We start from the raw sequence: 25,885 nt of genomic DNA on the forward strand, positions 1-25,885 counted from the left end.
TGTAGGAATTTGAATTGTAGAGATTGAAAGCGTCATATGTCATCTAAGTATGTCATCTTGATGCTACATGTCAACTCCTGAGTGGTCCACTTGTCCATGTTTTGACCATAACTTCTTTGTTTGAACTCTGATTTGAGTGATTCAAAATGCATTGGATTCATCTTTCCAAGCTCGTACACTTTGAAACACTAAAATCATCGATAAATAAAGTTTGTTATCATCAAAACATTTGGTGTAATTGAAGCTCGTAAAGCTAACAAGAACAATAGGTTGGAATGACAGATTAGGAATGGGTAGAAAGTGATGAACATGCAGTTGCTACAATCAGGCTGTGTCTATAGATCAACGTGGCTAGCGAGACAATAACGATAGGTTTGAAAATAGAGTTGTATTGTTTATTTTATGTGCTTTCAGATATGTGTTTAGTAGTAGATTTGAAAATTCAATTTCAAGTTAAAAAATTGTTCAACGTGTATTTAAAAGTATATTTGTAAACAAATGGTACTTACCCACTACATATTTAGTTTAATCTAAAATAATATCAAATTAATTTATTAACGTTTTTGTTATAAATTATAAAATTATTATTTTATAATGTTATATTTGAAATGTTTTATTTTTAACAAAGATAAAATGTGTTTAAAATATGAAATAATATATTTATCAAAATATTTATCTTTTTTTTTAATATAATTCTTCGTTTTAAAGTTTCAAATTAAAAATTTGAAAACGGCGAAAACATAATAATGTTGTTTTCAGAATTCCCACTGTTTGAAGAGAGTTATCTCCAGTCACCAACATTGACATAAGAAAAGTAAAAATGGATAAATAACACATAAATCGAGGGCTATGCGGATCCTCGGACATATATGAAATGGAATAAGATGGACCAAGCTACTTATGGATGTAACCACAATTAACATCACTACGGTCGGGCTATCGAACACGGAGTCAGAAGTGAATTACGAGTCGGACCCTTTTGCGAATCGAGCGAGCTCCCCTTGCATGCAATGATGTGGTGGTGAACCTCTCATTCTCATTCAGTGCTCTCCGAACCGTGCGGGAAGGTTTCCCATCACACGGCTCACCAACTTGATCTTCCGCGGGAACCGTATGTCCGAACAGGCCTGGAAAAAGAGGTACGATTCGAAAACAGGTTTCAAAAATAAGTTTGTCAAAAACTGTCAAACGTATATTCACTTAATAGATAGTGAATCTGAAAACAAGAAATAAAATCTGGATTGCCAACCAAACAGACCTTACAGGTTTCAAAAATAAGTTTGTCAAAAACTGTCAAACGTATATTCACTTAATAGATAGTGAATTTGAAAACAAGAAATAAAATCTGGATTGCCAACCAAACAGACCTTAGGTTTCTGCTGTGCCTACTGCTTCTCTCTCTTTAGTATGGAAAGGCTTTCACGGACATGAACATAACTTTTGGAACCACCCAAATTGATCATTCTATCAAGAAGCATAGTCTCTCATGTAAAGAATTTGGGGATGAGACCCTAAAAAAATAGATCAAAACTAGATCAGAATTTCTTGAAGCCTTACAATCTGTTTATCACAAACGAGATGGCAAAAGAAAATGTTCTATTATTCACTGGCTTCAACAATGAAAATAAAGAGAAAAATATATTTCCCAAAAACTACTCCTGCTCGAAGGAGAAAAATACATTCTTGAGCTAATTAAGGTAAACTTGCAACGGTGAAGAAGAGTAAATATAATACAGCAGAATTGTGATCCTTTCCATATGAGGTTTAAATAAAATATCAAAATGTGAGCCTGCCGTATAAGGTAATTAATTAAAGCTGTTGATCGGGAGAAATCACAGATTTTCTATGCAAGGAAGTTTGATTTAATTGTTTATTCTGCTGGTTCTGTGAGGTAGCTGATGATTGAGCATTTGTTGGAGCCTGTGTAGAGAATGTAGCTTACTGATGTGGCTTTTGTTTTGTCCTCCATTTTATCATTCTTCCTCAAATTGGAGTGTGCTAAAGCGTGAACTCCAAGTTTGGATCTTAAATTGCGAAATTGTGTTTTTGCAAGCGGCTTTGTGAATATATCAGCAAGTTGTTCAGTAGATGGTACATACCGCGTAATGAGTGATCCCAGTGCTACTTTTTCTCTTACAAAATGATAATCCATCTCAATGTGTTTGGTTCTAGTGTGGAACACCGGGTTGATGGACATTTGTAGAGCACTTAGGTTATCACAAAATTGTTGAGGTGGTTGAAGGAGTTTGATACCTAGATCCTTGAGTATGAAGGTGATCCATGTGATTTCTGCAGTTGTACTTGCCATTGCTCTATATTCAGCTTCCGAACTTGATCTTGCCACTGTAGGTTGTTTCTTTGACGACCAAGATATACAATTTGCTCTAAGAAAGATACAAAAACCTGTTGTGCTTCGCCTTGTTTCTTTGCATCCTCCCCAGTCTGCATCACAAAAACCATATAGAGTTAAGGGACTATTTTTATGAAAAAGTATTCCATACTCAATTGACCCCTTGATGTATCTCAAAATGCGCTTAACAGCTTGGAGGTGTTGTTGTATAGGTTTTTGGAGGTGCTGGCAAACTTTCTTTACTGCTTGGGTGATATCGGGTCGTGATAAGGTTAGATATTGTAGTGATCCAACAATACTCCTATATTAGGTGGCATCAACGGGTTCTTGGTCATTTGGAAGGTCTGCTGAGCTTATGGCCATAGGGGTGTTGAAGTGTGAGGCAGACAACATGTTAGCTTTTTGGAGGATCTCTTTGGCGTACTTGGTTTAAGAGAGGAAGAGTCCTTGTTTAGTATCCTGTACCTCTATTCCAAGGAAGTAGTGCAAGTTTCCCAGGTCTTTGATGGCGAACTCATCACTGAGCTTGTTGATTAGGTGTTGGATTGCACTATTGGTGTTTCCTGTTAAGATGATGTCATCAACATAGATAAGCATGACTAATAGTGTAGAATGCTTTTTGAGAATAAACATAGAGGAATCAGATCTACAACATATAAAGCCAAGATGTAGGAGGTATTGGGAGAGTCTTTCAAACCAGGCTCGTGAGGCTTGTTTTAGGCCATATAAGGATTTGTTGAGTTTACACACGTAATGAGGAGTGTTTAGGTCTTGAAAGCCTGGCGGTTGTGACATATACACAGTTTCCTTAAGCGTTCCGTGGAGGAATGCATTCTTCACATCTAATTGTCTTAAACTCCAGTTTGAGCTAGTGGCAATGACAAGTATGATTCTAATTGTGGAGGCCTTAACTACAGGACTAAATGTTTCTTCATAGTCAAGTCCTTCAACTTGTGAGTATCCTTGAGCCACTAAGCGGGCTTTATATCTATCTATGGTTCCATCCTCCTTGAGTTTGGTCTTAAATATCCATTTGGATCCTATGATGTTCGTGTTGGTAGGCTTAGGAACTAGTTCCCAAGTGTGATTTTGAATGAGGGCTCGCATTTTGTCTTCCATTGCCTCTTTCCAGTGAGGAATATGAAGTGCTGTCCTATATGATTTTGGTTCTTCTGAGGTGCTATCAGTAGTGAAAAGGGATTGATTTTGTTGTCTTATGGACTTTGTGCTTTGAATGGATTGGTATAAGTCAGGATCAAGGCTTGGATTTTGAGTTTGCTTTCTTCTTGTGACCATGTGGTGGTTTAAGGGAAGTTGATTTGTGTTTTCAAAATGTGAAGTTCTTGTCATTTCCTCACTTTGTGTTCCTGTAGGAGATAAATTTAAATCAACATGCAGTTGGTTACTAATATTACGGAGATGAGAGTAGTTTAAAGAACTTGAAGAAGAAAAGGGAAGATATTGCTCATTATGTGTTTCTTAAATAATTGGAGCTTCAATTGAGACATCATTTTCTGCATTAGTTGTTGTTGTAGAATTTTCTTCTTCAGCTTGAGCTACCTCTTGTAGTGTATTGATCACTTCTTCGGTACTCTCTTCTTCATTATGGTTTGGAAGTATCTCTAAGTCACAGCAGTGTCTATTATTTATTGGTTTTCCATCATCAGTTACTGTTCGTCTTGTATTTCTATGTTCTAGTTGTGTTTCCTCATGAGTGGCTGCTTGTTTATCTCCATTCTTTGAGGTATTTTCCCACACTTCAAAATCTGCAAACTCAGTAGCTACAAGGGGTGTATAGTTTTTATGGTGAGTATTGTTAATAAAAGGAAAGCATTCTTCATCAAATATTACATGACGAGAGATGTAGACTCTATTATTTTGTGGATTTAAGTACCTATATCCTTTGTGTATAGGACTATATCCAATGAACACACATGGATAAGTTCTTTTTGAGAACTAATTATTCTTGCCATAGTCTCTAAGATACAGAAAACATTTACACCCAAAAACCTTAATACCATTGTAGTTAGGAACTTTTTGAAATAATTTTTGAAAAGGGATTTGATCCTTGAGGGGCTTAGAAGGCATTCTATTAATAAGATAAATAGTAGTAAGAAAAGCATCCACCCAATATTTTAATGGAACATTAGATTGGAACAAAAGTGTCAAACCTGTTTCTACTATATGACTATATTTTCTTTCGACTACCCCGTTTTGTTGAGGTGTATAAGGGCATGAGAATTGATGGTGGATTCCACTTTCTGCTAAGAAATTCTTAAGTGCAAAGGACGTGAACTCCTCCCCTCCTCCATCACTTTGAAATACTTTGATTTTCTTGTCAAATTGATTCTCAACTAACATTTTGAACTTTTTAAAGCAAGAGAAAAAATCCGACTTTCGTTTGAGAGGGTATAACCAAGTAAATCTTGAGAAATCATCAACAAAACAAACATAATATTTAAAGTTTTGGCAAGAAATAATAGGAGCTGGGCCCCATAAGTCACAATAAATCTTATCCAAAGGAAATAAACTAAAATCATTTCTAGAATTAAAAGGTAATCTGCAGCTTTTTCCCATTTGACAACTCTCACAAATCCTCTCTGATTTCTTCCAATAGCCCACATTTATGAGACTTTGTTCACACAAAATTTTGAGGGATTTGTCATTGACATGCCTCATTCTTTTATGCCATAGAGAAACATCAGAACTGTTCTTGTTATTGCCGCTACAAAGACTTCCAGCTGCTGTTTCTGTTCATCCAATGCGTACAGTCCCCCCTACTTACTTCCTTCAGCAAGTATCTGACCCTGCTTGTTCTTTATAAAAAATTTATCAGCATAGAAAGTAATAATGCAGTCATTATCTCTTGTTAGCTTGCTAATGGAGAGTAAATTTTTCTTCATTTCAGGAACAATCAGAACATTTTTAAGTTTTAGATCTTTAAACTCATTAGTTATTGTTCTTTGTCCTATATGAGATATATCAAGTTGATTGCCATTTCCTACAAAAATCCTCTCATGGCCTTTATAAGGTTGATAGTTGTGGATCTTACTTGGGTCATTTAAGATGTGTGATGTTGCCCCGGAGTCAGCATACAGCAGTGGATCGGCTCCTTCATTGAGATTCAATGCAGCTAGAGCTTTTGGAACATCCTCTGATTGGAATGAGTGGTCAAATCTATTCCAACATTCCAGTGCTGTATGGTTTCCTTTGCCACAAATTTGACACATTATTTTCTCAATTTTATGATGTGGGGAATTAAACAAACCTGAGTCAGCATTTGCTCTTTGAGGAGGTGTGTTTTTCTGTGGGCTTGTGTAGTTGATAGACTGAGAAAGAGCTTGTTTCCCTTGTGGAAACCCTCTTCCTCTAGAAGGGAAGGTTATTCCTCTACCTCTGCTCCTTCCCCTATGAGCATAGAATGCTTGGTTGTGGTCTGGTTGTGATGTGTTTTCTTGTTCTATATCAGCATTGATCATTACCACATGTGCCTTGAGAGCTAGAATGAATTCGTTGTAGGTTGGGTATGGTGCTTTGGATAGCATTGCTGTCTTGAATCCTTGATATTTTGTCCCCAAACCTCTAGCTACATGGAATACTTTTGTGAGGTCATCCACTGGTTTCTTCATAGCTGCAAGTTGATCACATAGAGATTTAATTTTCTTTAAGTATTCATCCAACGAGAGACTTCCCTTTCTCAGACTTAGAATGGCTTCATTCAAGTGGATTTCGTTCTCCTTCGTCATAGTGAGGAGTTGTTCTTCTAGTGATTTCCACATTTGATATGCTGATTCTGTTCCTTCAATTGTTGCCAACACTTCCTCGGTTATCATGCCTAGAAGCCATGATGTTAAAAGGCCATCATTATTGAGCCAAGTGTCGTATTGAGGATTTGGAGTAGTTTCTCCATCTTTGTCTGTCAAGAGCTTCTCTGGTTCACTACTTCCTCTAAGATGATGTTCAATCCCAAGACTTCTCACCAAAGGTATAACTTGTGGCTTCCACAATAGATAATTGGAGGCACTCAATTTGATGGAGATTAAACTTGAGCATTGGTGGAAGGATTGAATCGAAAGTGTTGTTTCTGATTTAGCCATAGTGAATTGTTGCGGATCGATCAGTGGTACACTCCTTCGAGCAAGCTCTGATACCATAAAAAAATAGATCAAAACTAGATCAGAATTTCTTGAAGCCTTACAATCTGTTTATCACAAACGAGATGGCAAAAGAAAATGTTCTATTATTCACTGGCTTCAACAATGAAAATAAAGAGAAAAATATATTTCCCAAAAATTACTCCTGCTCGAAGAAGAAAACCTATGTAAATATACAGTATGATAGTATACATTCTTGAGCTAATTAAGGTAAACTTGCAACGGTGAAGAAGAGTAAATATAATACAGCAGAATTGTGATCCTTTCCACATGAGGTTTAAATAAAATATCGGGAGAAATCACAGATTTTCTATGCAAGGAAGTTTGATTTAATTGTTTATTCTGCTGGTTCTGTGAGGTGGCTGATGATTGAGCATTTGTTGGAGCCCGTGTAGAGAATGTAGCTACTGATGTGGCTTTTGTACGAAGATCTCTCGAATCTAACATTTTTTTGTGTGGTGGACTGGTGATTTTTTTTTTTTTTTGGTTTTTGGAATAGTTTTTATTTCTCTCTTTTGTTTTTTGAAATTAGCTTTCTTAGTGGAGAATTGAAGATTGTTAAGAGTGCCTACTAGGTGTTATTTATTGTTATAACTAAAATCCGTTTAGTGTTATTCTGTTGTATTTTTTGATTTATTATCTTTCAACTTACCTATAAATAGGTAATTGTTGTTTTACTGTTATCACTAGAAAATTAGCGTAGAGTTATATAATTGTTGTTTTGATCATGTTAATAAAATACAGATGAAGCTTCAGTGATCAGTTTCTCTAATTTGTTTGTTTCTTAATTTTTTGTTGAGAGATTTAAAATGGTATCAGAGCTATTTTAGGTCTAACGACCGATTGTGAATTTTTTTTTCTCATCTACTCCAGAATCTTCTGCTTCCGAAGTGCTTCATTCTTCCATTTAATTCCAAAGCTCTTAATCCAGGGAACAAGACTACCACCGTTAAGCTTGATGAGGAGAATTTTCTTCCGTGGAAATTCCAAGTTCTCACGATACTTCGAGGCTATGATTTGGAGCAGTATATTGATGATTCTGCTCCTGTTCCTTCCCAATTTCTTACTTCTACGACTGATACAAGCTCTAATTTTGTTCCAAATTCGATGTATTCATTTTGAATTCGTCAAGATAGCTTGATTGTAGCATGTTTGTTCGGATCAATGTCCAATTCTCTATTATCGGAGATGCTTGATTGTAAATCTGTTTCTGAGGTTTGGCGCACTCTAAATGCTCGATTTTCCTCGCGTAATATGGCCAGATTGATGGATCTGAAATCCAAACTTGAAACAACAAAGAAAGGTGGTTTAAAGCTTGAACACTATTTTCAGAAGATCAAAAACCTTGTTGATTCTCTAACTGTAGCAGGCCGAAAATTTCTCATAATGATCATATTCTTCATATTTTACAAGGATTAGGTCCTGAATACGACTAAAGATGATTCTCCATCTTTACAGTCGAATTGACCACCATTCCTCTATTAATTCTGATGGTTCTTTGCCATCGGTGAATCTTACCACCCAGTCCTCAGCGAATCAATCGTCTGTGCCAGCTTCGTCTGCAAGTTCTAATGATGTGAATAAGCATGGGAGAAATCAAGGGCACAAGTTTCATAATCGGCGATTTTGGAATAATAATCATGGCCGCATTCAATGTCAGCTATGTGGTCGCTTTGGACATACTGGTTTTGACAGAAGCTTTCAAGGTTCAAATGCTAATTCGTTTCATCCAAATTCTTCTCAGTTTTCTCAGGCAGCTGGTTTTGGTTTTTCTTCTGGTTTTAATGCTCTCACACTACAACATGATTTGAATAAGGAGAACCAGTGGTTTCCTGACTCAGGTACTTCCAACCATGTGATTAGTGATCTTGCTAATTTAGGCATCAGTACTGAATATCTTGGGGATAACAAAGTTCTTATCGGCAATGGTGCAGGTTTGGATGTTCTTAACATTGATTCTTCTATTCTTAACTCTTCTTCCTCTCCCAATTCCGTTTTTCTACTTAACAATCTCCTTCATGTTCCCCGTATTACAAAAAATATTATCAGTGTCAGTCAGTTTGCCAAAGACATTTTGAATTTCACCCGTTTACTTGTTTTGTGAAGGATCTCAATGACAAAATACTTCTCCAAGGCACACTTAAAGATGGACTAAACAGCTTTGTTATGCATCCTTCTGACTTCCATTTAGATAGTTATGGTATGTCCACTGTTTCCAAAATTGAAGAACACACTTGTGCTGCTACGTCTACTGTTTCTTCTCTTTTCTTTTTAGTTTTAGAATTGTGGCATAATAGGTTAGGCCATTTGGCTATTCCTATTGTAAATCATGTTCTTGACTCATGTAAAATTTCATATCCCCGTAATAAATCTCATGCTTTATGATGTCATGCTTGTGCTATTGGTAAGAATCACAATTTACCTTTCTCGAACTCTTCCAATGTCTATACTGCTCCTCTTCAATTAATTGTTGCAGATGTGTGGGGCCCTGCTTTCAAAGCTTCTAGAAATGGTTTTCGTCATTATATTACTTTCACTGATGTTTATTCTCGTTATACATAGATATATTTCTTAACTTTCAAATCTGAGGCCGTTAAAGCATTTCAGTTGTTTAAATTCATGTTGAGAAGCTTTTTAGTCGATCTGTACTTCGTTTGCAAACCGATGGCGGGGTGAATTTCATCCATTCATTCCCTTCCTTAAATCCAACGGTATTGAACATAGATTGACATGTCCCTATGCTTCCCAACAGAATGGTATAGTGGAACGTAACGAAATGTTGTTGATATGGGCCTCACCCTTCTGTCTCATGCGTATTTATCTTTGGAGTTTTGAGATGATGCGTTTTCTACAGCTACGTATCTCATTAATCGTCTCCCTAGTATAGTTCATCTTAATATGTCCCATTTGGAGAAGTTATTTGGTCACACCTCCAATTTTTCTTTTCTAAAAATTTTTGGTGGCTTGTGTTACCCTTCATTGCGATCCTATAATCGTCATGAAATCGAACCTCGATCTACTTCTTGCTTGTTTCTAGACTATAGTTCGGTTTACAAGGTTATAAGTGTCTTTCTGCTTCCGATCGTACATACATTTCCCGCCATGTTCTTTAATATGAAACCAAATTTCCAACCTCTAATTTTCTTCTTTCCTCAAGTACCACTCCTTTGTCCTTTCTTTGGTTGGAAATCAATTACCCATTCTCTCTCCTATACCTTTTTCCCGTTTATCCACAAATTCTGTTAATAGTACTATTCCTATTGACTTGTCCTTTCATGGTCAGCCTTCAATTAATGCTCATGTACCTTGTCCAACACCCCATTTGTCCTCTTCTCCTTCTTTAGTGGCTCATTCTTCAAGTCATCAATTTTCTCCTTCAACTTCTCCTACTTCACGTGATGTTATCTAAACAGCTGCTGTCTCTTCTCCTCTCAATAATTCAGTTAGTCAATCAAATTCTTCTCCTTATACCTCTCTTATTGGTCCTGTTCCTACCTCTTCTAGTCCCCTGCCTGCACCATATGTTGATTCTTCTTCACGGGCTATCTCCTCACCTGCTGATCCGCTTGCTCCAATTTCTTCACTTGCTGTTGTTAATCGACATCCCATGCTGGCCCGAAGCAAACTTGGTATTTTCAAGCCTAAGGTCTTCTTAACTGAGTATAGTAATGTTGAACCACCATCCGTTAAAAGAAGTATTACGTTGTGGTCATTGGGTTCGAGCTATGCATGAGGAGTATGCTGCTTTGCTAGCTAATGACACATGGTCTTTAGTTGCTCCTCCTTCTGACAAGAAGATTATAAGGAGTATGCTGCTTTGCTAGCTAATGACACATGGTCTTTAGTTGCTCCTCCTTCTGACAAGAAGATTATAGGTTGCAAGTGGGTGTTTAAAAGTAAAAGAAATTCTAACAGACTTGTTTCTCAGGGATTTCATCAGGGGACTGATTTAGACTATATTGAGACATTTAGCCCGGTGTTTAAACCTACTACGATTTGGGTTTTGTTTACTATTACTCTTTTTCATGGCTGGTCCTTACGTCAAGTTGATATTAATAATGCATTTTTGCATGGTGTTCTTAATGAAGAGGTCTATGTGGTGCAGCCCCTAGGGATGATTGCTTCTTCTCCGACTACCTTTGTTTGTCGATTAAAGAAGGCTTTATATGGTTTGAAACAGGCTTCTTGTACTTGGTTCGATCGTCTCAGCTATTTTCTTCATTTTCTTAGTTTTGTAAGTTCTAAGGCTGATTCTTCTTTACTTGTTTGTCATAAAAATGGTCATTTCGGCTACGTCTTGGTTTATGTAGATGACATCGTCATACTGGGAGTTCTCCTACCGCTATTGACCATTTAATTAAGTCTCTGCATCACAAGTTTTCGTTGAAAGATCTGGACAATCTTAGTTATTTTTTGGGAGTTGAGGTGTCTTATCCTTCGTCTGGTGGTTTGTTTCTATCTCAACAGAAATACATTTTCGATTTGTTACATAAGGCTCAGATGAGCCCAAGCTAATGACACATCTTCTCCTATGATTGGTGGTGTCATTTTGTCTGCTTTCCATGGTGAAACTTTTTCTGATGTTTGCTTGTATGGGAGTACAGTGGGTGCTTTACAATATGCCACTCTTACCAGACCGAAAATTGCCTATAGTTTTAACGAGGTCTGTCAATTCATGCATTCTCTGTGCCTTGTTCATTGGCAGGCTATGAAGTGTATTTTACGTATTTAGGAGGTACACTTGATCATTGGTTATTTTTTAAGCAGCCACAAAATTTGATTCTTTAAGGTTTTGCCGATGGGGATTGGGCGTCTGATCCTGATGATTGGAAGTCTATCTCTGGGTATTGTGTTTATTTTGGTGGTAATCTGATTCAGTGGGCCTCAAAGAAGCAAAACATTATTTCTCGTTCCAGTACAGAGGCGGAATATCATAGTTTGGCTCATGTTTCTGTGGAGTTAATTTGGTTACATTCCTTATTTTGTGATTTACAGATTCATTGTCACAACCACCTATACTTTGGTGTGATAATCTTAGTGTTTATCTCGATGAAATGAGCGGAATGGCTATCCCAATTCCAAAAATATTCACGACTTCAGTATCTTATCGATGGCTTCCCTTGCATTGCCGGGTATGAGCGGTTTTGTTGCAGAATTAATAGTCTTTTTTGGAATAATTACCAGCCAAAAATATCTTTTAATGACAAAAATACTAATTACTTTGGTAATGGCAATTGGAATGATATTAACTCCCATTTATTTATTATCTATGTTACGCCAGATGTTCTATGGATACAAGCTTTTTAATGCTCAAAATTCTTATTTTTTTGATTCGGGACCGCGAGAGTTGTTTGTTGCGATCTCTATCCTTATACCTGTCATAGGTATTGGTATTTATCCAGATTTTGTTTTCTCACTATCAGTTGACAAGGTCGAAGCTATTTTATCTAATTATTTTGCTAGATAGTTTTCATAAAAAAAAAATGAAACTGCTGTTCATTTAAGTGCCAATCCGGTGTTGCACTATCGCACTAAGCATGTGGAACTTGACATTTATTTCGTTCGAGATCTTGTCCTACCGAAGCAACTGCAAGTTCGTCATCTTCCATCTCATACTCACATCGTAGATGTGTTTACTAAGCCTCTTTCTTCCTCCAAGTTTCTTCCTTTGCGTTCCAAGCTAACTTGACATTTATTTCGTTCGAGATCTTGTCCTACAGAAGCAGCTGCAAGTTCGTCATCTTCCATCTCATGCTCACATTGCAGATGTGTTTACTAAGCCTCTTTCTCCCTCCAAGTTTCTTCCTTTGCGTTCCAAGCTCAATGTGTGTTCTTCATCACACCTTGGCTTGAGAGGGGTGTTAGAGTGCCCACTAGGTGTTATTTACTGTTATAATTAAAATCCATTTAGTGTGATATTCTGTTGTATTTTTTTATTTATTATCGTTCAACTTACCTATAAATAGGTAATTGTTGTTTTACTGTTATCACTAGAAAATTAGCGTAGAGTTATATAAATGTTGTTTTGATCATATTAATAAAATACAGATGAAGTTCAGTGATCAGTTTCTCTAATTTCTCTGTTACTTAATTTTCACTACAGCAAATCTTGGTTTTAATGTTGGACAAAAAAAAAAACACGGAGGAAATGATGTCGGACAAGAAAAACACGAAGGAAACCATGTCGGACAAGGTAAAAAACGCACCAATTTTAATATATATATATATATATATATATATATATATATATATTTCAAGTATCTATGTCGGGCCTAGCCCACCATTGTAAGTTTAGTTTTAATGACGGGCCAGGCCCGACATGGATAATGTGTGATTTTAATTAACCCTAACTTCAAAATTTCACCCAAAATTTTACAATCGATAATTTTTTGCCTCCCACCTCCCTTTGCGAACCCAGCTTCAAGTTCAAAACCCTCTCTACCATGGTTGTGAACCCAGCTGCACTACGTGGGAAGGCCAACGAATAGCCATGAACGGCGGTGCGAGCGACGATCCAGGAGTGATTTTCTGGCAGCGGCGAGCTTCAATTCGGCAGTAGGCGGCGACGACGAGCGAATATATTAGGCAGTGGCCACAACATCGAAGGTTCCATTCTTCTTCTCTTCTCTTCCCTAGTATTAGCTCGTTTTCATCTCCTTCTAGTTTGGTAACTTCTCATTTTCTTATAGTTTGAGTTTATGTTATTTTATCTATAATTTTCTCTGTTGTGCCCTGTTGCACGAATGAAATGAAATAAAAAAAAAAATTGGAGTGCGTTTAGATGGGAAGGGAAGGGAAGGGAAGGGAAGGGTAGGGGATAATCTTGTTTGTTGGAGGGAGAAGAAGATTCGAAAAATGGAAAATGAAGGGGAAAAAAACTAAAGAACCTGAAATTGAATAGGGTAGGAGGAAAATAATCTTGTTTGTCCCTTGCCATTTCACTTTATCACCACTTAACAAACTAACCATCTACCGCTTACGTCTCCACCCACTCTCTATCTCATCCTATATATTTTAGATCGGTAGTCCTAGTCATCATTTGAATTGGTTAAGTGTTGTTGCTGCTGCTTGGTGAATTGAATTGAGATGTGTGGATTTAGAAGGCATGAAAGCAGTTGGTTTTGTCTTGTCTTGGGCATAGAATGATTTTGTCTTGTCTTGGGCATAGAATTTAACCAAAGTCGACAAAAGGGTGAAGCCGAATGGAATGGAAATTGGCATATTTTAAAATTCTAATTCCACATGTCATTCACCCTCTTTTAGTCTCTACTTTCTTGTCTTCTCAATTCTATTGTGCACTTTGCTACTCTCATCAATAATAATACTACTTTCAGATCTATATTCACTCACCCTTCAAACTGACCCAAATTAGCGTGCAGATGAGCTTCCATCTGATCATTGAAAAAAATAAACAAATAAGATCAAAGACCCGAATAAGATCTTTTTTTTTCTTTTTCTTTTTTGCACCATTTTCTACAGACCTTTGAAAGTTAAAGTAATAATAATATAAACAATAATAACAAACACTTTTTCTTTTGCGGGTGAGTGTAGAGTACAGACAGGTGGGGTCCATCTATATTTCCGTTATAACCTTCCATGTTTACTAGCTACCACTTTACACACCCCACCTTATCAACCATTTGTTTCTTAATCATTCATGTTTTACTTCTTAAGAACCCGACAAAGTACACAAGCTTAACCATTGTTTTTTCTTTTTGTAGATTAAACTTTCATAAATTTAGTCATGGATAAGTCGTGGATGACAAAAAATAAGATGTCAACCGAGTATAGTTTAGGGGTTGAGATGTTTATTGAAAATGGATTACGACATTCAAAAAGATCAAATGTCATTTGTTGTCCATGTTTAAAGTGTGCGAATGCAAAGTCTCAAAATGTGAATGTAGTAAGAGATCACTTATTTTTTTATGGTATCGATCAAAGCTATATGACATGGATTTGACATGGTGAATCACTACCGATTAAGAGAAACATTGAAAGTATGTCTGATAGTGTACAAGAAGAAGTTGAGGATGAAGATTTTGATTACACAATAGGGATGTTTGAGGCTGCATATGATTACTTTGATGAAAATCCACAAAATTTCGAGGAGCTACTAGGTGATGCGAAGAAACCATTATATTCAAATTGTAAGAACTTTACCAAAATATCTGCATTGTTGAAGTTATATAATTTGAAGAAATCATTAGGTGAGTTTGTTTCACCATCCCTATATTTTAATGTTGCCAAAAGGAAGTCAAATTTGGGATTGCAACCTCAAGACCAAGCCGAATTGAAGACTCAGAGCTCACAACCAAAAATATCCACAACTAAAGTCAGTAATGTCTCAAAGAAAAAGGAGAAAGGGAAGGAAGTTGTCAATGCACCTACTAAAGTTTTTATCCCAAACGAACAACCAACAATGGTAACTAATTTGTTTTAATTTTGTCACTTACTGTTTTTGGGCACGACACTTATCTTTTTTGAGCATAACATTTAACATTTTGCTTTTAAATTTTCTAAGGGAAAACTGTCTCATCTGGCTATTGGATCGGTGGAGAACATTGTTGTAGTTGGCACAGTATTTGATAATGACGTTCAAAGTCCAACAATTCATGGAGTGCCATTAGGTGTGGACAATGTCAGAGCGATTGTAGACATTGTCATGGGCGAAGATGCTACGATACCAATTCTTGTGAAGGGTGAGATAGAGACATTAAATCAAACCATTGGTAGCTTTGTGGCATGGCCTCGTTGACTAGTAATTTTAGATGAGGAGAAAAATGTATGTCTTATTCTAACTTGAGTGAAGTTTTAACTTTTCGTTTGTTAAATGTTGTTTGTAATTTTGTTTGTCAAATGTTCCTTCTCCTCGAACATCCAAGCCAAGAACACAATCATCTGAACATATTAATGTCCACATGATTATTAAACTCCTAAATCAATATGACGTGCGTTCAATGAACAATAAGGATGTAATTGAATTCAATATCGGTGATTACATATTTGGAATGGAGAAGATCATTGGTTTAACACGTGATGACATCATACAATATTGCAAAATGATTCAAATAGGCTATATGTGTATGCTCATGTCCATCGCGTAAGTATATTAAATCTATTTCATATCTTAACGTCCCTAACTATGAAGTTTAATGTTTTACAATTATATGTTTAGGTATCTTTGGAATGAATGTGAGGAGGAGACACATAAGAAGTTCTTGGTGGTTGACCTTGATAGTACCACAAATTATGTCTTTAAGAAGCTTGTTCTAGACATCTAGCCAATAGGGTAGACATGAGTAACTTGGAACAAGTAGTACTCATCCCACATAACCGCGGGTAAGCTAGCAATTTAACTTGATTTTACTTATTTACAGTTTCTTTATTCCATTCATGAATGTAATATTATCATGTTGGTTATTAATAGTTTTCACTGAAAGTTGTTTGTTATACATCTTCGAGAGAATTGTGTTTATGTATTGGACTCTCTAGGAAGTAAGATTGAAGAAAATTATAAGGGAATCATAAACACGTAAGTGCCTTGAACTCTTATAGTTATAATTTTTATAATTATGTCATTCTAATGTTTCAAGTTATTTAGATCATTGAAAATGTGACAAGCCAAACACTCTATTCAACATTGTCACAGTACTACAATTTGGAAACTTGTGAAGGTAAATTTGCATTTGATTACGTTTTAAATATGCTCAAATTTGCATTGAAATCTTTTGTTAACTCATAATTATGTTACTTTTCAAATTTTCTATATGTAGTGTCCTCATCAACTAGGTTCTATCGAGTGTGGGTTCTATTTGCAAAATTATATACGAGAAATAGTGCGGAACCCTAATACTCTCATAACTGAACTTGTACGTATTATCATATACCTTTATGTGTTTATATATGCTTTATCCTTATATTAATTAGTATTATCTTTCTTTTTTTGTAGTTTAATACAAAAAATGCCTACAAACAAGAAGAAATCGACAAAGTTCGAATAGAATGGACATCATTTGTTGGACGATTTGTGTAGTACCTATGGATTCATTAGTTTTGTTTATTTGATGTAAGTATTTTGTTCGGGTTACTTTCTATAGTAGTACTTAGTAGATTTGAAATACTTGGTCTTGTTTATAATATATAGAACTTTGGATTGTTATGCTGAATGTAGTTTTGTTGGAGGGACGGGCGGTCCCATTTGTTTCTGTGTGGAAGGGTGTTAATATATAGAAGTGTTTGGTTGTTGCTGAATGTAGTATATTATTGCGTTCCAAGTTAATTTTGAGTTATTCTAAAGTAGAGAGGTCATGTTGAAATTTGTACTTGTTTGATCAACTCTTAAATAATTGTGTTTTGAGTTTAATGTTAGTTTTTGAGTTAATTTTAGAATAGATCATGATGTTGAAATTAGTTTTAGTTGCATATTATGTTTTCAATTTCAATAATATTGAGATTTATTTTGTGTCAATAAGTTGGAAGGAGATATATTGGTTGGTTAGTTTTGAGTTCTATTTTAAATTGGATAGGTCATGTTGAAATTTGTATTTTTTTTTGTTTGTGTTTTGAATCTAAAGGTTAGTTTTTTAGTTAAGTTTTTCGAATAGATCATGATGTTGAAATAGTTAAGATTTAGTTGCATATTACTTTTTGAGTTGCAATAATATTGAGATATTATTTTGCGTGATTAGGTTGGAAGGAGATATATGGTTGGGGTTAGTATTGAGTTATATATTCTAAAGTGGAGGTGTCAGGTTGAAATTTGTACTTTTTATTATTTGTGTGTTTTGAGTCTAAGGTGAAATATTATCATAAGCCTGAAGGAAATATAGTTGGTTAGTCACATATCGGCAACCAACTATTTTTTTAATTAAATTATTCACGAAATAATGACGGTCAATGTCTGTCATGAAATATAGTCATTCCATGATGCACGAGACGTAGATACAATGACGTACAAATAATGACGCTCAAACAATGACGTACAAACAATAACGCTCAAACGATGACGTACAAACAATGACGCACAAACGATAACGTACGAACAATGTCGCACATATAATGACGGGCAAAAACCGCCATGCAAAATTAAACGAAACAAGGACACTCATAAAGATTTCGGTCACCGCCCGTCATTGTTATCCTTCCATGACGGGCATGTCCGTCATGGAAAAGAAGATTTACATGACGGGCAATGCCCGACAATTAAAATTGTTCGTCATTGAAAGGAAACAAGGACACTCGCATAGATGTCGGTCAATGACCGACATGGTTACTCGTTAATGACGGGCAATGCCCGTCATGAAAAGCCGAATTTGTTGTAGTGTTTCTGTTGAGAGATTTAAAAAAGATCTAGTAGTTAGCTTTTTTTTACCTTAATCTCGACTAATTAATTTAATTAATTAATATTTTGATGATAACAAACACAATTAGTAATTATTATTTTTGGTGTATTAGAATTGTTGTTATAAAACATAAATTTATTATGAGCTTCAATTAATTATGTGTAGACACCGTATTTGATTCGGTTCATTTTTTATTTTTTTATATCTTATTTTTTTTTAGTTTAGAAAAAGAGGAAAAAAAACTAAGTTTACTTTATTATTGTCTTTAACCTAAAGTTTAATTAAATTTAAAAAAAATTTGATTTGTTTAAAGGTTTTGATTTTATTAATAAAATTAAGAAATGAATTTTATCTTGTTTTCAATTCAAAAGAATTTTTTTTAAAGGTATTGTTTTAAATAATGAAAATGAATTTCTTTAAATTGCAAAGTTTAAGTTGAGTTTTAAATAAGGAAATTTTTGTTTTGATTAGGTTTTAAGATAAAGCTTTAGAAAGAAAATTAAATTGGTTTAAACTTAGGAAAACGAAGTCGACACCATTGGGTGCTGGCACGATGGCAAGAAGCTTTGGTATTGAAATTCACGATCTAGGATCGAGCCCTCCTGTGTGTAGAAATAAAAAAGGTATGTTGTAATTCATTAATCAATTCGTATTTGTATCTACAGTATAAAATTCACTGTGTGACCAAATAAGATATTTGCCAACATGAAATTAGCTATGCAATAATTGATACCTGTTTTTGACTAAGAGATAATTAGTTCGAATCCCGAATCTTTACTTGTTGATATTTAATAAATAAATATCAATTTGATCTCTACACCATGTGGTGTGTAATTATTATACCAAGTACTATCAATCAAAATTTAAAATGTCAAACATCAAATACTCAATTTTATAATAATGTAGATAGAAATTAAATATCGTGTTGATGTTAATAGATATTTCTAGAAGAATAAAAAAAATTGATAAAAGATATTTAAATGAACAAATAAACATTTCAATAAGTTAAATTAGGTTCTATGTTTATTCCAAAATGAAAAAAATGCCTATTTATGACTGAAAGAATATTCTCCTACCTCTTTATTCTTTCAAAATTGTTAAATGAATCAATAGCATGTACCTCATAATTTATTAATCACTCGATGTCTATAGTATAGAATTCACTGTGACACCAACTAAGATATTTGCCAACATGAGTTTAGCGGTAGTTGACATCTGTTTTTGATTAAGTGGATATGAGTTCGAATTCTCCACCTTCACTTGTTGACTTGTTGGGAGTTTTTAATTTAAACACTCTCACTATTGATGATATACTTCCCCATCTCTCTTTTCTATTATTTTCTCTATCTACAAAATTTTCTCTCTTAATCTTCTTATTTCTTTCTCATTTAGGGTGTATCGGGGAGCGATACTATGGTGAGTGATTTTGAAAAAAAAAAGATTTAAGAATAATTAATTTTTCAAAATCACCATCCAAGTGGTACATTAAAAATCAATTTAAAATGATATTAAACTTTCCTAAAATCAGTGATTTTGACAATGATAAAAGGGTGTGTTTTGGAGTGAAGGTAGAATGGGCGATTTTTTTTTTCTTTTTAAAAAGAGAGATTGAAGTATAATTAGTTTTTTAAAATTGTTCACACGATATTTCTGGAGAAATTATATTTCGTGGACTAAATTTGTATTGATATTTGTGGTTTGTACAATCTATAATATTTATCCTCTTATTCTTTCCCTTGAATTCTTAGCTTGTTGATCTTGATCGGTCTCTTGGCGGCTTGTTCATCTTGATCGGTCTCTTGGCGGCATGTTGATCTTGATCGGTCTCTCGGAGGCGTGTTGATCTTGATAGACCTCTTGGCAGCTTGTTCATCTTGATCGGCTTCTTGGTGGCTTGATGATTTTGATCAATGTCTAGCTTGATGATGATCTTGATCGGCCTCTGGCTTGATGATGATCTTGATCGACCTGTGGCTTGTTGATGATCTTTATCGACCTGTGGCTTGATGATGATCTTGATCGGCCTCTGGCTTGATGTTGATCTTGATCGACCTCTTGATTTGTTAATCTTGATCGAACTCTTGGCGGCTTGTTGATCTTGACTGACCTCTAGACTTGTTGATCTTGATCGGCCTCTTAGCAACTTGTTGATCTTGATCGGCCTCTTGGCGGCGTGTTGATCTTGATGATCTTGTGACTAGCCTCTAGCTTGATGATGATCTTAATCCGCCTCTGGACTTGTTGATCTTGATCAAACACTTGGCAGCTGGTTCATCTTGAACAGCCTTTGGACTTATTGATCTTGATAGGCTAGGTCTTATGGACTTATTGATCTTGATCATTTATTATGTTTACTAATTTCTTATTTTCGAACATTTTTTATACTTTAAAATAAAACTACAAATTTCAGGTGTAACACACATATTTTTTATTAGTCAGTAGTTATACAAAGTACTACTAATATCTCTTAGGGATCACGATGCAGCATTCACGGCCCTTTTCATCAACGCGATAAATTTAAGTAATACATCCTCTTTGTATTGCAAAAAAAAACCCATGGGACCTGATCCTCTCTGGTACCCATCACGATTGGGTCAAGGAATCCCCAGTTTGACTGAGGAAGGGGTCAAACCGGAGATCCTAATCAGGGTCCCCGACGGGGATGGAGGGAGGTCTCCCCGCCCGGTCCTCGTTTAATATTTTATTAAATTTTATTTTATGTATATAAAATAGTATTAATATATATTATTTTTTATAAATATTTTTTTTAATTTTGTAGCTGTATTTATTTAAATTTTACGTTATTCCATAAAAAAAGTTTATATTTTCTAAAGAATTAAAATATTTATAAATTAAAAAAAATAAAATATAAATAAAAAGATCGAGGACAGGTTCTTCGCGGGGAATCCATCCCCGATCAGGGAATCCCGCCCCGTCCTTGCCCCCGAATTCGAGGGCGGAGGCGAGGATCGAGATGGCCCCCCGGCCGTGCCATGCCCCGTTGCCATCCCTAGTTGTTGTATATGAACGTAACATTTTAATTTGAATATGAAATGTGTTGTATCTAGGGGTATTCTAAAACTTTGGTGACAAAAGAATCGGAGCAGGCCAATACCAAACGTAATGGTTGGGATGGACTTAGATAGAGATAAATTATTGATTGAGTTGTGTTGGGTTAGAAACGTCAAGAACCAAGTACTACTACTATCCCTTAGGGATCATGATGCAGCAATCACGACCCTTTTCATGAACGCGATAAATTTCAGCAATACATCCTCTTTTGTTCGTGGTCTTTTCAATCCAAAAGAAATACTCATCACATCTCTTCTCTTGAGAAAATCTGTTGTAATTTCTGCTGGTGGCGATGACGGTTTTCAAAGTGGTGTGTAGTCAGTCAAGTGAATCCTGCGTATGTATAGGGACATTGAAAAAGACTTGTATGAGCCGATTTCTGATAGTAATATATTATTACCTCTTGTGCGTCTGTCTTGAGCGTGGAAGGTGTCGGAGTGGGCCATTGTCCGGCTACTAATCAAAGTTTTAAATGTCGATATCAAAATTTTCAAAGAAAAAAAATGTTGATATCAAATAAAATGCCGATTTCTCAAATTTATAGGAACTAGATAGAAATTGATAAAATGTCCATGTTGATGAATATTTAAGTGAGCAAATAAATAGTACACCATTCTTAAATAAGTTAAAAAAATCTTATCATTAATATTATATTCACAATGATATTTTGTTGATGTTTTCGATTTCTATTGTTAATTTTTCTATGATATATAATAGAAATATCGATTAATCACCCTGATCGTAATGTCACAATCATGAATATATGGAAATGTGGTAGAAAATATCGACATTACTCTGTTACCTAACTTTTCATGTTTTTTGTGGAAAAAAAAAAACCAATCAAAAGTTTCTAATTTCAACGTGAAGGAAATATCGTCTCAATTTTATGAAAATGTTGATCAGGGTAGATATTTATGAAAAAATTATATAAAAATATTTAAATTAACAATAAACGTTTCACCATTTTTAAATAAAATTCATAATTATTAATATTATATTTAGTGAAATGCTGTCAATATTTTGTTAGTTTATCTTGCGCTATACTGTGAAAATTTCGAGTCACTATGTCCAACCGAAAATTAAATAACTGAAAGCAATAGTCAGTCTGGTTGTTTCATGTAAGAGACTTTATCAAAACGAAAATTTGAGAGCGAAAAAGACTCCGAAATTGAAAGCATTCTAAAGATAGATTGTGGTGGCGAAAAAATATGGCCAAAGGGCGGATTACGTTATGGGTTTTCACAGCACTATAAATTTCGAAGTCAGAAGTCTTATTTTTCACAAATAAAAAAAACAAAAAAAAAGAAGTCAATCTGGTGGGTTAATATAATTCAAGTCACCGTCCATTATGGCCATCCCGGAGAGATCGCACGCCGCCGCCGCCGCTCGTCGGTTAATAATTCTAGGCATGGCATGGCTCTCCTGTATGGCCTGGTGCAGCTCCGCCGTTGCACCTAACTTTTTTGGTGACTTCTCCGACGGTCGTGGTCGTTCCCTCGCTGCGGCTGCACCGGCTACTCCGGCTAAGGCTGGGGCCGCTCAGGCTGGGATTGCTCCTGAAGCCGCTAAGGTTGGGGCCGCTCCTGAAGCCGCTCCCGCTGGGGCCGCTCCTGAAGCCGCTAAGGATGGGGCCGCTAAGGCTGGAGCGGCTCCTGCAGCCGCTCCTGCTGGGGCCGCTCCTGCCGGTGCCGCCTCGGGCGGGAAGGTTATCGATGTTAAAGCCCATGGCGCCGTACCGGATGGCAAGAAAGTTAGCACACAGGTAAGATAATTGTTTACCATAATGATGCCAACTCAAAAGCTTAAGGCTTAATTGATGGGTTAATTTATTTAATTCATATATACATATCTCAACATTAAACGTGAGCACGAATTGGGTTGAAAATATACAGGCATTCATGAACGCGTGGGTTGAAGCATGTCGTTCAACTGGACCAACAAAACTGCTTTTCTCGGCAGGGACGTTTCTTATCGGACCAGTGGTATTTGCCGGGCCATGCACCGCGTCACCCATGACTGTCGAGATTCAGGGAACTGTCAAAGCTACCACAGATCTTTCTGAATATTCTGGTCCGGATTGGATTCTGTTCGAATCTGTGAACGATCTGACGATCACCGGGAGTGGAACCTTCGACGGGCAAGGTCAGGAAGTATGGAAGTTCAACGATTGTAGTCAAAATCCCCGTTGTGTACTTCTGGCGCACACAATCAAGTTAAACAAGGTGAAAAAAGGGTTGGTAGAGCACGTTTCTTCAGTGAACGCCAAAGCCTTCCATTTCTTCTTGTTTGCTTGCAATGATATTAGCTTCAACAATGTCAAAATAATAGCTCCTGGCGAGAGCCCCAACACAGATGGAATTCACACGAGCGAATCTAATCTTATCAATATAACAAACACCTACATTAGCACTGGAGATGACTGTGTTTCCATTGGCCAAGGCACCACCAATATCAACGTTCACAATGTCACCTGTGCCCCAGGACATGGAATCAGGTATTCAATCTTTTCCCATTTGAAATAGTATTATATGCAAATTTTGTGCTAACATATGCAGATTTTGCAGTGTGGGAAGTTTAGGAAAATACCAAGATGAGAAGGACGTTGTGGGAGTTACCGTCACAAATTGCACGTTGAGAAACACCACAAATGGATTAAGAATCAAGACATGGGCTGATTCACGTCCAACCCAAGCTTCCAAAATCAGTTTCCAAGACATTATCTTAGATGCAGTCAAAAACCCCATTATCATAGATCAAAGCTATGGCTCCAAAGATAAGAGCAAACCCGTAAGTATTAGAACAAGCAACAAGAACGTTACTAAACGATCCATAAAGACTTCGTTTGATAACGATCATGACCATGTTATTATATCTTACAGTGAGTTTGAAGTATTATTATTAATGTTGTTCATGTGTTTGATATGCATGCAGCCATCTCAAGTGAAGATAAGCGAGGTCAATTACAAGAACATTCGAGGCACGACGATTTCGGTCGTCCCCGTTTCGTTGCAGTGTAGTGCTAAAGTTCCGTGCGAGGGCGTCAAATTGGAAGAGATTGATATGTCCTTTGTTGGCTCAGAGAAGAAGAAGGCAGCTTTTGGAAATTCATGTTTGAATGCCAAGATTACAACCGTAGGAAAACAAATCCCACCAGCTTGTGCTGTTTAATTTTGAAACATTCATTTATATAGCTCACATTCTTTCAGATTTGTCAATACAACAAATTTGCCTTTTTAATGTCAGAAAAAAAAAAATTCGGATGAAACCAATGTTTGACAAGGTTAAAAACGCGCTAGGAGATTGGAGTGAGTGTTTTTGCAGGTGTAGGAGATTGGACCACAAGTGCATATGTGCCTCAATTGACACCAACAAAGCCAATGTCAGAAAAAGAACAAGCAAGCTGTGTTGCGATGAACTTACACAGACAACAAATAGAGCTTCCACGGAGCAAGACAATGAGGATCATAATTCTCACCAACTTAGTGTTGACGATATCTTTTCAACTCCGGTCAACATTCATAAAGCTGGTATTGAGGAAGGATCCTCAATTCCTATCAATGCTGCTAAAACAAAAAATGGTCATGCACCTACCATTGAGGAAGGACAATCAAATCCAAGTGGCAATACAACCCATGATGATATTGACCATATAGAAATCGATGGAGAAAAACACTCTCAAATGGAAATCAGCTCTACCTCCAGCGACCATACCGAGAGATATGAAGGAGATGAAAATCATCCAACATCAATGCTAGTGCCCTCTTCTTGTGAAGCAGAAGTTGTGATAGCAGCAGAATATTTCATCTCAAACCCTTAACAACCTACTATAATTCAAAATTCTTCTTTACTTCCTGATATTAGTGATCAACTAACGATTGAATTACCACATTTACCTGCAGGGATTCGAGAGAAAGTCAATTCAAAACAACCAAATCCTCCAATTCATCAAATGATTACAAGAGGAAAATTCGCAGCAAATCCAACATTGGATCCTCAATTAGCAACAACTTCTAAGAAAATACAAGCTGAAAAAATTCATCAAGCACACTTGTCACTTTCTACATATCCTAAAAGCTACAAAAACGCTTCGGATATTAAGATCTTAATGTAGTTTTGTGGACGGATGGATGGTCTCATTGTAATTAAAAATGTTAGATGTTGTTAAATATAGTTTTGAGTACATACTAGGCATATTTTTTTAAAAGACTATTGGGATTTGTGTACAGGCGGAGAAAAGGAGGAAAATTTGTTAGTTATCTATAGAGAAGCTTTTATGCATATTATGTATGTATGTATAATATTGCATGTTACTATATTTCAAGTGTGGTTTACGATATTTTAATAGAGACTGAAATTTTGACATTCTTTTTAGTTATGTTTGATGAATGAATATTGAATCTTTATTTTCTATATTTATTTAATTATTATATAAAGAAGAAGCTTACTCTTTACAAGTACACACTTGTTTTGGGTGAGTACTTTTATTTTTTTTAAAGACGGTTGAGATTTGTGCATAGGTTGAGAAATGAGGAAAGATTGTTTGGTTAGTCCATGTGAGCAACCAATATTTTTTATATTAAATTATTACCCAAATAATGATGGGCATTTCCCACCATTAAAAACAAACATAAATATAATGAGGGACATATAATTCGTTTTTGGCCTTAGGTTGAGAAGGCCCTCGGTGCTCTCCTTTCTCTCTCTCTTAGTCCTAGTTCCAGTTATATGATGTTCAGGCCCAAAGTCGAGCCCTGTCCCTGTTCCTCTACTGATGCTGGAGGCATCCCAGCCCATAAGCCCACGAGTGTCAAACCTAGGGTTGACATCTTGTGAAATCCTAGGGCCAGTGACAGAAGTCACACCGGATTAGGGTTATTCGGTTTTGCAGGTATCCGGTCCCTTGATATTCGAGTTTGGTGCACGAGGTGGAGTGAACCGGTCTACCAGAATCCAAGCATCAACAGACA

General features: G+C 36.0%; 2 protein-coding genes across 2 annotated transcripts; both read left to right on the forward strand.

The window, feature by feature from the left end:
- Nucleotides 1–7,296: 7,296 nt before the first annotated feature.
- On the forward strand, nucleotides 7,297–8,883 carry LOC111020007 (uncharacterized). Its single transcript, XM_022296548.2, has 2 exons — nucleotides 7,297–8,438; nucleotides 8,611–8,883. Exons 1-2 carry the CDS (start codon nucleotides 7,943–7,945, stop codon nucleotides 8,619–8,621), a joined length of 507 nt encoding a protein of 168 aa, XP_022152240.1. The 5' UTR covers nucleotides 7,297–7,942; the 3' UTR covers nucleotides 8,622–8,883.
- Nucleotides 8,884–22,204: 13,321 nt separating this feature from the next.
- LOC148208869 (exopolygalacturonase-like) lies at nucleotides 22,205–24,155 on the forward strand. Its single transcript, XM_088117794.1, has 4 exons — nucleotides 22,205–22,680; nucleotides 22,811–23,412; nucleotides 23,483–23,705; nucleotides 23,850–24,155. The coding sequence occupies exons 1-4, from the start codon at nucleotides 22,267–22,269 to the stop codon at nucleotides 24,084–24,086; spliced, it is 1,476 nt and encodes a 491-aa protein (XP_087973920.1). The 5' UTR covers nucleotides 22,205–22,266; the 3' UTR covers nucleotides 24,087–24,155.
- The last annotated feature ends 1,730 nt before the right edge of the window (nucleotides 24,156–25,885 follow it).

Source organism: Momordica charantia (assembly GCF_013281855.1).
Source record: "Momordica charantia cultivar OHB3-1 chromosome 9 unlocalized genomic scaffold, Mcharantia_2.0 BLBB01000009.1, whole genome shotgun sequence".
In the NCBI taxonomy this organism is placed as follows: Eukaryota; Viridiplantae; Streptophyta; class Magnoliopsida; order Cucurbitales; family Cucurbitaceae; genus Momordica; species Momordica charantia.